Below are 11,641 nucleotides of genomic sequence, written 5' to 3' on the forward strand. Positions count from 1 at the left end.
TGCCGCTTTTGTCCCCTACAGAATTCTGAAGTTCAGGCCGTGATCCGAACCACACTGATAAACACCTCATGCATAACCGTATTGCGCAATCGTCAAACTAAAACGTTTAAAAAATAATAAATTCACTGCAAACATGCGGAAACATTTGAGCTGAGGCATTCACACACACTGCGATTTCCTCTGCGGCCGTTTTTACAACCGGGTGTGAAAAGCTTCTGGATAAAGGAACACGATACGAGATGAACCAAGGAGAACAAGGTCAAAACACTTTATATCACCAGCAGTATACTTAATGTTTAAAAACGGGGGAAAGTGGGACAGCTCTTGTAAAGAGACACACTCGCTGTTTTTTTTTTTTCTTTTTTAAAGAAATATAAATTGCACCGACGCTGCGGTTTGTTTGACGTCCCTTTTCGAGGCTGAAATACAAGAGACGTGTTAAAAGACGTGAGTGGATTATAAAATGCCGGTTTAAAAGCGAACAAGTCCACGGTTCGAGCCTCTTCGTGTAAGGGTGAGAAAAGGTCTTTGCATTACGCTCAGGAAATACTGATAAGATGCGAGTGTGTTTGTTTAGAATTCTCACAGCTTCCTCGCTCAGATATTTGGTGAGGTTTGTCTGGACATGCTCTTCTCTCGAATACTGGCCATTTCTGTACAGTTACTCAAGTGATAGAGAGATGGTTTTTTTAGGTCAGGGTTGAAGCTCCAGGCCAGGAATTAAGCTCAGGTACAGGGGTAAAGTTTAAGTTCAAGGGTGAGTCTGGGGGGGGGGTGGGGTGAGTTTGAGGAGTCCGTGGTAAGGCTGAGGTGTAGAGGAGGTAAGGATGAGGAGTCAGGGGTGAGGGGTGAGACTGAGGGTTGTGAGGTAAGGCTGAGCAGTTGTGAAAGTGAGAATGAGGGGTCAGGGGTAAGGATGAAGAGTCGGGTGAGGTTTAGGGGTGTGGGGTGAGGCTGATGAGGTCAGGATGAATGGTCCAAGATGAGGTTTAGGGGACCAGGGTGAGGCTGAGGGGTTGAAAAAGTGAGGATGAGGAGTTAGGGGTGAGGCTGAGGGGTTGAGGAAGTGAGGATGAGGGGTTAGGGGTGAGGCTGAGGGGTTGAGAAAGTGAGGATAAGGGGTCCAGGGTGAGCTTAGGGGTCCAGGGTAAGGCTGAGGGGTTGAGGAATCAAAGATGAGGGGTCCAGGGTGAGGCTGAAGGGTCAGGGGTGAGGTCTAGGCATCTAGGATGAGGCAAATCTGATGATGAAGGGGACAGGGGTGAGGATGATGAGTCCAGGGTGAAGCTCAGAGGTCAGTTCACTGCATTAGGAACGGCCTCGGGAATCAGAGATGCAAAAAAAGTGGTGATGAAAGACCAAGTGGAGGAGAGGAATCCCATGTTCACCCATCCCTCATCATCAATATCGTCCTCATCATCATAATCGTCATCATCGTCGTCATCGTCTGCTCCGTCTCGCTGCTCCTCCTCTTCATCCCCACCTTCATCTGCCAGCCGATCCTGAATGAGAGGTAGAGAGAGAGAGAGAGAGAGAGAGAGAGAGAGAGAGAGAGAGAGAGAGAGAGAGAGCGAGAGAGAGAGAGAGAGATGAAGGCATTGTTACATTACATACAACAATCACTTCACCTGAGACTGGCACTTTTTTCTCTTTTTTTTGTCAAAAAGTCTTTTAAATATACAACTTTGCTTCTGTTCTATCCTAAGAATAATTAGGTATGAATAAATAAACAAATAAATAAAAGTTGATGGATTGATCTGACAGAAATAAAGTTCGGTCTGAGAAGCATCTAAACAAACTTGCAACAACCAAACAAAGTGTGTGTGTGTGTGTTTGTGTGTGTGTGTACACTGATATTGTTTTCCACCACTAAGGGTAAAAATAAGAGATGGTCAAAATAATCACCGTGTTGTTGCGATTGTCTGCGTTCAGCTCATCCTGATTGTGATTGGCCGGCTCAGCAAGGTCCTGCAGCTCATTCTCCAGATTAAAGGGGTTCCAACCTGCCTGATGACTGCAGACCAGTTTCACACACACACACACACACACACACACACACACACACACACACACACACACACATGATCATCTAAAATAAACAAATAAATAACCAAGCAAGGCTGCATACTCTAGTTGCCTTTACAGTATTGTGAGACCTTTGACCCATTCGGAGATTAAAGGATGCTGATTCATTCAAAGGCTTAATGCCTCAAATTGTTCATTCACTGTTTCTACAAATTGGAAGTGAACCGATTCATCGGCCATCATCATTAATCAGCACTGTTTGTTGATTGCTGGAACTATTGTCAAAAATCCATACTGATAGTTTTTCCAGGTTGTGGTTGAGAAGGTCCGTTGTCATTATACAGCTAGAGAGCGGCCTCTAGAGGCAAATCACGGACACCACAATCTGTTTTGATGCACGAGACTCGCTGTACCTCGTTCATGTTAGTTCATAGTGTGTTAAAGTTAAAAGAAATGAAATGAAAATTAACTTAATGATAAAATTGATTAGTAAATGTCGAAATTAACAAACAATACTTCTAAATAGGGGTGTAACAGTACACAAAATTCACGGTTCGCTACATAATTTGGTTTTTAAGTCAATTTCAGTACAATTAGAAGGAAGAAATGCAAAACTAAATTGCTTGCTGTTTTTTATTAACGCAGTTTATTATTATTAACATTTGTGAACAACAGTTAACATTTGCCTTTTTTTTTATTTTTTTATAAACTGCCTGCTTGGTTAAAAAAAAAAAAAAAAAAATATATATATATATATATATATATATATATATATATATATACAGGGAGTGCAGAATTATTAGGCAAATGAGTATTTTGACCACATCATCCTCGTTATGCATGTTGTCTTACTCCAAGCTGTATAGGCTGGAAAGCCTACTACCAATTAAGCATATTAGGTGATGTGCATCTCTGTAATGAGAAGGGGTGTGGTCTAATGACATCAACACCCTATATCAGGTGTGCATAATTATTAGGCAACTTCCTTTCCTTTGGCAAAATGGGTCAAAAGAAGGACTTGACAGGCTCAGAAAAGTCAAAAATAGTGAGATATATTGCAGAGGATGCAGCAGTCTTAAAATAGCCAAGCTTCTGAGCGTGATCATCGAACAATCAAGCGTTTCATTCAAAATAGTCGACAGGGTCGCAAGAAGCGTGTGGAAAACCAAGGCGCAAAATAACTGCCCGTGAACTGAGAAAAGTCAAGCGTGCAGCTGCCAAGATGCCACTTGCCACCAGTTTGGCCATATTTCAGAGCTGCAACATCACTGGGTGCCCAAAAGCACAAGGTGTGCAATACTCAGAGACATGGCCAAGGTAAGAAAGGCAGAAAGTCGACCACCACTGAACAAGACACACAAGCTGAAAGCGTCAAGACTGGGCCAAGAAATATCTCAAGACTGATTTTTCTAAGGTTTTATGGACTGATGAAATGAGAGTGAGTCTTGATGGGCCAGATGGATGGGCCCGTGGCTGGATTGGTAAAGGGCAGAGAGCTCCAGTCCGACTCAGACGCCAGCAAGGTGGAGGTGGAGTACTGGTTTGGGCTGGTATCATCAAAGATGAGCTTGTGGGGCCTTTTCGGGTTGAGGATGGAGTCAAGCTGAACTCCCAGTCCTACTGCCAGTTTCTGGAAGACACCTTCTTCAAGCAGTGGTACAGGAAGAAGTCTGCATCCTTCAAGAAAACATGATTTTCATGCAGGACAATGCTCCATCACACACGCCCAAGTACTCCACAGCGTGGCTGGCAAGAAAGGGTATAAAAGAAGAAAATCTAATGATATGGCCTCCTTGTTCACCTGATCTGAACCCCATTGAGAACCTGTGGTCCATCATCAAATGTGCGATTTACAAGGAGGAAAACAGTACACCTCTCTGAACAGTGTCTGGGAGGCTGTGGTTGCTGCTGCACGCAATGTTGATGGTGAACAGATCAAAACACTGACAGAATCCATGGATGGCAGGCTTTTGAGTGTCCTTGCAAAGAAAGGTGGCTATATTGGTCACTGATTTGTTTTTGTTTGGTTTTGAATGTCAGAAATGTATATTTGTGAATGTTGAGATGTTATATTGGTTTCACTGGTAAAAATAAATAATTGAAATGGGTATGAATTTGTTTTTTGTTAAGTTGCCTAATAATTATGCACAGTAATAGTCACCTGCACACACAGATATCCCCCTAAAATAGCTAAAACTAAAAACTACTTCCAAAAATATTCAGCTTTGATATTAATGAGTTTTTTGTGTTCATTGAGAACATGGTTGTTGTTCAAATTAAATCCTCAAATAAAATTAATCCTCAAAAATACAACTTGCCTAATAATTCTGCACTCCCTGTATATATATATATATATATATATATATATATATATATATAATATAAAACATATAATATAAAATAATATCAATATTTAATAGTATGAATGTAAATGAATGCAATCTCTTTTATTATATTAATTAAATTGAGCAATCGATTAAATGGGCACGAAACAAATGTTAACAAATGTCTTCATTCCCTCCATCCTTCATTCGTTCACTCCCTCGAGATGTGGAATTGTCAGGGAGTATTTCCTTTTAGGAGAAATTCTTAAAGCTGAACGTGCAAAAAAAATCCATATCGATATACTGAATAAAAAACGGAAGTAGCAGCGATTTCGCAAATGCGCAAACTGAGTTTTACAGAGCACTACAAATCGTATTTCCGCTACGTTATAATACTAATAACAGCTTTCAGGTAATGTTACAAATGGAATCTTACTTTAAAGCGTTACTATTTCACATAAATCCAAACTGTACTGCTTAAAGTCACATTTTTTTAGTGTCTTCACAAAAGCATTGAAACTACATTAAATTTTATTTTTGTAATAAAGTTCAGTACTAAACCTAGCTCTTGGTAAAATCCACAATCGGTCGACCTCTACTACAAATTGGTCGTTTTTTCCATCAAAAGTGTATGCATGGAACGGCAGAAAATTCAAGGAGATCCTGAAGCACGTGGCCAGAAAAGTGAAACATCAAGAGCATGTTCCTATTATTTATGAACGCAAACCTTCTGCCTGGCTGTAACTCTCCTGCACTTATTTGTGATGAGGGCTGAGAGCTCGCAGCTTCATACCTGCACAGCTTGGGGGTCATTTTATTTCGGATGAAAGGGTCGACTTAATGAATGAGTGAATGTAAATGCAGATGGTGACTCACAGGTAGAGCAGCAGCATGGCACCTGTTACCATGACAAACCGGCTGAATGATGAATAGAAATAGACGAGGCTGAGGAGGACGACGGCTCGAGACGCTGCGTACACCCAGTCCAGCCAATCATGATGCAGGTCCTCCTCGTTCGGTCCTGGAGCGACCGGAGCGTTCCGCGGGTTCTCGCGGTCAACGGCCTGAGTGTTACTGCTAGGGGGAACCGGAGGTGGGGTGGTTTGCTGCGGGGTCTGAGGGAGGCGAGCCAAGCTTGACTGTAAGAGGGCGAGAGAGAGAGCGAATCCAACAAATGTATATTCACATTATTATGGCTATAGACAAGTGTGTGTGTGGACAAAAGATCTCACTAGGTCATGTGACACTGCCAGGTATAAAGCTGCTGCCACCACAGCAGGGTGTGAGGGTTGTACATGGGGTAGTGAGGCGTGTTGGTGTTGTTCCGATGCTGGTTAAACCACTGAGTCCACGCTGACCTACGCGCACACACACACACACACACGCACTCATCATCCTGCTATATACATATATAGTTGCAAAGTCTCTCTGTTTACCGATCGCTTGTTTGTTCCGGAATTGAAGCAAACAAACAAATAAAAACTGTGGAAGTTTCTCAGAGATCTGAACTCAGTGCAGAATGAATCACCCGGGTGCTGGAGAAATGCTGGAGCTCGAGCCGAAGCTCAGACTCGCGGGATTCTCTTCTGAGGAAGACGATTGGACGTCGTCTGAAGGGGCGGGACTTCCAAGGCTGTTAGGGTTCTGTCAGGCAAACATAAATAACAAACAAATCATCCAAATATTAACACTGACGACATAAACGACGACAAAACTAATAATAATACTGACAAACAAGAAAACAAACTATACTATAATTACAAACTATAATTTAATCAGCAATACGTACAAACAAACAACAACACAAACATGAACAACAAAGATAAACAGCATTACGAACAACAAGGCAAACAACGTGAACAACAACAAAACAAACTAAATTACAAATGAGAATACAAACAAAAACAAAACAAAAAAAACACCCACAAACAACAATTTGAACAAACAAACAACAACATTAATAAAGACACATTAATAATAAAACTAAACACAAAATCACAGCCGTAATAATACTAGAAGAAAGACAACAAGACTATTAACTGGATCACAAAACTCATGGTTCGGATCACGTCACGTTTTTGAGTCATGGATCGGATCACTTTTCGGGTCAGTAAAAAAAAATAAAATAAATAAATAAAAAGGGGGATTTTTTTTTATTTTGAACGCATTTATTATTATTATTTTTTTAATTTAATTTACATTTATTTTATTTATTTCAAGTTCCTCTGCTAGCCGTTGTTGTTGTTGACTGATTAACACGTCCCGTTCACGTGACACTGCTCTGTGTTTACAAAATGATTTAAAAATCCAAAATCTTTCGTTCTGCGATCATTAAAAAAATTTATTAATCCGCAAGTTAAAAAAGAAATGAGAAATTAATCCGTGGTTCACGGTTGCACCCGTAATATTAACACTTACAAATAATAAGAACAACATCACTAACAAAAACCCGAAAAAAACAAACAATAAAAACAAAAAAACAACAACAACAAAAAAAAAAATAGTAAAACCAACAACATGTGCATTGTTACTTTGTCTTAGAAACGCCCCTTGACAGATGTGTTTGTGTGGTGTGTACTACAGGAATGTGTGTGTGTGTGTGTGTGTGTGTGTGTGTGTGTGTGCGTGTGTGTGTGTGCGTGTGTGTGTAAACCTCACCATCGCCAGGCTGCTGCCTCCGTTCCTCCTGCGTGTGCTGGGTGAGGGGGGAGGACTTCGTGAAGCACACACCAGATGCAGCATGTGGAACTCGTCCTGCTGTGGAAGAAAGCGTACACACACTTCACACACTCGCACTCCGACGTGATAAACGTGCTTCATCAACAATCTCACAGGGTTCTTGTAGCCACCTTTCTCAGCACGTCCCGGAGCTTGCAGTGGTCTTGGAGGAGTTTTCCAGAGTACACCAACCTCTGATCCTTGGAGTTCTGCGATACGATACGATGCGTGACAAAGACAAGAAGACAAACATCAGCTTTCGACTCACAGAGGCTTGATCGCTTTTTTTTTTTTTTTTGACCCACAACGGCGCTCCTCGACCTTTTCTTTTGCGTTACAAAACGGGTTCACGGACAATAGCGTGCACTTCATAATAATATTATACATATTATAATGACCTAATTATTCATTTTATTATTCCATATATGATAAAAATGTAACAACTGAAAATAATAGAAAGCTTAATTTACTGATGCGTAGAAATAAACTGCGACTGAAACACGTGCAGGAAATTGGAATGGGTGATGTTGGGAGTTTCACTATCTGGTGTGCGCTGATCAGGAGATTGTACTCGCCCCAGTGTGTCAGTAAAAACACGGTACAGGATTCAGAACACTACTGGGTTTCGAATTGATCGTGTGTGATTCTTGCTGTCGTCTGCTAGCTGCTGTTCGGTAGGTTGCGTGATGCTGCATGACCTGCTGCTACTCAGTGTTCTGGTCTTTTATACTCTTGATGGAGAACGGTGCACGGTAATGTCAGAGCTAACTCATCATGAATGGTAAATTGTGCATCTCCCTCTAGTGGCGAAGCATGGAAATACAACTGAATGGGAATCCTTTCCTACTGGTGGACTTTTAAAAAAATATTTAAATAAAACATTTATATATTTAAATATTCAAAATGTTGTTTTTTTTTTTTGTGACCTGGTACAAACTCATCCACAGTCCGGTGCTACAATAATATGTAAGCAACAAGCATGTACATGTGTGTGTTTTTAAGATAATCGAGTTTAAACATGTTTAGCATGGGAACATTTTTGGGACATCGAGAGCCATAAAAAGACACATTTGAGTAGATTTTTACCAACTTTTGGGTCATGGATTTATGTAGATGGTACGTTAATTAACTTGCTGCAGGAGCTATACGAAAAAACAAACAAACAAACAAAAAAACAAGTGGTTTTATAAACTCGTGAGGGTTAAACAGTGAAAGCCTGTAGTATTTTGAAGGACCTGAACATACATTGAGAGAGGACAGAATGCATCACTGGAACCCTGTCAGTACAATACGTTCCATAAAAAGGGAGGTGGAAAGTGCATGGAACCATAAGTAATCACCCCCTGGACACGCAAGACCTCAGAACATGACCTAATGATAAGGCTGATGAGAGAAAAGCGAGTGAAAGGAGTTGCAGGACGACCTGAAAGCAGCCCACAGAACAATACGAAATGAAGGGCACCACACAAAAAAAAATAAACGACTGCAACTTAACTGTAAAACACTTTGTCAAGGCACTGAGAGCATTATAACTATTCTATACTTATACTCCCTGATTGTCATTTGTGTTCGATTTTTTGTTGACTTGACAGCATTCTGGCTGGAAAATAAATAAATAAATAAATATATTTGTGGTGTAACGGATCACGTATTCGTACCGAACTGTTTTGGTCCAGGGCTTTCGGCTGTGTGCACAAGCATCGAATTTTAAACGCAGTGTCGCTGTTTTTTCATTAAATAAACTTGATGATATACACGACAATGTCAGGGGTATAAAAAGGAGTTTTCAGTACGAGACACGGGTCATGACAATGTTCTTTGACAGGCAGAGCTCATTACTGATTTCACACCACAACACTTAGTTCTGAAATGTCTTATCTCAGATAATAAGAATTTAATAATTCTCTCATTCGTTTCTCTTCATTGAGCTGTGTTGGAGAAGTGAAGAAAAGCGTGCAGGCAGGGTGGAGTGGGTGGAGAAGAGTGATAGCAGGAGTGATCTGTGATAGAAGAGTATCTGTGAGAGTGAAAGGGAAAGTTTATAGGACTGTGGTGAGACCTGAGATGTTGAATGGATTAGAGACAGTGGCATTGAGTAAAAGACAGTAGGTGGAGCTGGAGGTAGCAGAGCTGAAGATGTTGAGGTTTTCGTTGGGAGTGACGAGGATGGACAGGATTAGAAATGAGTTTATTAGAGGGACAACACATGTAGGACGTTTTGGAGACAAGGTGAGGGAGGTGTGATTGAGATGGTTTGGACATGTGCAGAGGAGGGACATGGGGTTTATCAGTAGGAGAATGCTGAGGATGGAGCCACCAGGAAGGAGGAAAAGAGGAAGACCAAGGAGGAGGTTAATGGATGTGGTGAGGGAAGACATGCAGGTAGTTGGTGTGAAAGAGGCAGATGTAGAGGACAGGGGGGTATGGAGACGGATGATCAGTTGTGTCGCCCCCTAAAGGGGAAAGTCGAAAGAAGAGGAATTTATCTTCATTGAGCGCAGATTTGCAACAATGATCAGAGCATTCCCCTCTTCTCCAGATGTTTCCCCTCCTACTCACAGGTTTGCTGGGATAAACGTTGGACAAATGGCTCTTCAGTTTCTCCACCGTCCAGTTGAGAAAGCAGTTGATGGTTTGATCGTCGTACTTCTGATCAGGAGCTTTAATGATCAGGATCACCGGGCTGTCCATCACCCCTTGCTCCATCACCTTCTCTCTCTTTTTCTTTCTCTCACACACTCCCTGTTCGGCTGCTTATCTAGAAAGGTGATACAGGAAAGATAATAGAAGATAAAAAATAAATACATTCAAACACTTTATTTGTCTCTATTACATGCACAAAGAATGCAATCTAAATTAGAAAAAAAAGAGAGAGAAAGGCAAATAAAATTGTAAAGTGTGATGAACGAAAATATTTAAACATTACATTAAGAAACGACGCATCTGCATGTAGAGTTTATGTGACGATATCAGAGAAAAGGTTGCCAGATTTTGCTCAAATTTTCCCTTTGGAAAAAGATTTTCGTTCCAGACGTAGGGTAGAAATCATCTCTCTCCCCGAGCCATGGCTTACACGCACGAGCCTCGCTTTTCTTGCAGAACAACAGCAATACCTTCTCGTTCAACTACAGTTTGTGTTGTGCTCCTCATACGTTCAGAAAATCCCAGAACGAAAAGTGCAGAATCGAAAAACTGTAAATTGTATCTTGGAGCAACAGATAAAACGATGGGACCATCAGCATCTACTGAACTACGTTTGTCGCATGGAGGTATGTCATGTGATGTATGTAATTCCTTTTTATTTATAATGTAGGATGTAAATATATTGAATAAGGCAGTGATTATAATTGATATCCTTTAATCTCGTCCTGTATATTAACAGGTTTTTATAGAAAGATATTATCACCAGATTTCGTACACCAGACAAACCTGAAAATGTCCAACTGTCTAATAAAATGGACTTTTTTGTGTCCCTGAATGTTGCACCACACACACATTTATACACAAGAACATACACAAGTTTGCAAATAATCGACCATTTTTGATTTTTTAATACAAGTATAAAATATTTATTTTCCTCTGCATAAACCTAAACTCAAATTTAACATAGAGACGTATATAAATATTAATTGAAAACGTTTTAAAAAAATAAAGTTATACCCAGTTGATGTTCAGCCATCCAGACTAAAAACATGTATACTGTAATCTACTGTTTTTGACACCTAACCTGGCGGTGTCCTCAATACCCACATAATTCCTATATAGTGCACAATATTAGGGCGCACAAGCCATTATATCCTCTTCCACGTGCCCTCTGTAGTGCACTACATACAGACATTTGGGATGCGACCTGTTTAACGCGTTAATGCCATTAGCCTGCAGGGCTACAGAGAGTTTAGCTTTCTGTATAACCGAGTACAGAACATATACAGAGTGAGAAATACCTTATAAATCTTCTGTATGGTCTCCTGAGATTCTACTTTTCACATCATGTCCAGATTATAAAAAACTTTCTACTGCTGTTACAAAGCCGAAGACGAAAGTGGGATCTCGGTGCAGTCTTCTTCTACTTCCTTTTCGTTTTCTTCTTCTGGCTCTTCATTGCCACCTGCTGTAATGTTGGGTGAAAATCACTTTAGAGATTTTGAGTTCTTATAAAAAAAATACAACGATGTTCGTCCGTTAATTCATTCATTCATTCATTCATTCATTCATTCATTCATTCATTCATTCATTCGTCCATTAATTCATTCATTCACTGCGTTATGTTGCCTTGTACTTGTACATGTGTAATGACAATAAAGTTGAATCTAATCTAATTATATATATATAATCATTCATTCATTCATTCATTCATTCATTCATTCATTCATTCATTTATTCATTCGTTCTTTCATTCATTCGTTCGTTCGTTCCATTTATTCATTCGTTCGTTCGTTCGTTCGTTCGTTCGTTCGTTCGTTCGTTCGTTCGTTCGTTCGTTCGTCTATTCATTCATTCATTCATTCATTTATTTATTCATTCGCTCATTCATTTGTTCACTTCATCGTTTGTTCATTTAGCAAAGTTTTAAT

General features: G+C 40.3%; 1 protein-coding gene across 1 annotated transcript; it reads right to left on the reverse strand.

The window, feature by feature from the left end:
* Positions 1-252: 252 nt before the first annotated feature.
* On the reverse strand, positions 253-11,148 carry LOC124392643 (homocysteine-responsive endoplasmic reticulum-resident ubiquitin-like domain member 2 protein). The gene is made up of 10 exons (XM_046859806.1): positions 11,012-11,148; positions 9,627-9,825; positions 7,199-7,276; positions 7,008-7,106; positions 5,878-5,993; positions 5,582-5,707; positions 5,457-5,488; positions 5,226-5,370; positions 1,906-2,014; positions 253-1,502 (listed from the first exon to the last, which is right to left on the reverse strand). The coding sequence occupies exons 2-10, from the start codon at positions 9,771-9,773 to the stop codon at positions 1,296-1,298; spliced, it is 1,059 nt and encodes a 352-aa protein (XP_046715762.1). The 5' UTR covers positions 9,774-9,825; positions 11,012-11,148; the 3' UTR covers positions 253-1,295.
* Between the last annotated feature and the right edge of the window lie 493 nt (positions 11,149-11,641).

The sequence above is a fragment of the Silurus meridionalis genome, chromosome 10, assembly GCF_014805685.1.
Source record: "Silurus meridionalis isolate SWU-2019-XX chromosome 10, ASM1480568v1, whole genome shotgun sequence".
Classification (NCBI taxonomy): domain Eukaryota; kingdom Metazoa; phylum Chordata; class Actinopteri; order Siluriformes; family Siluridae; genus Silurus; species Silurus meridionalis.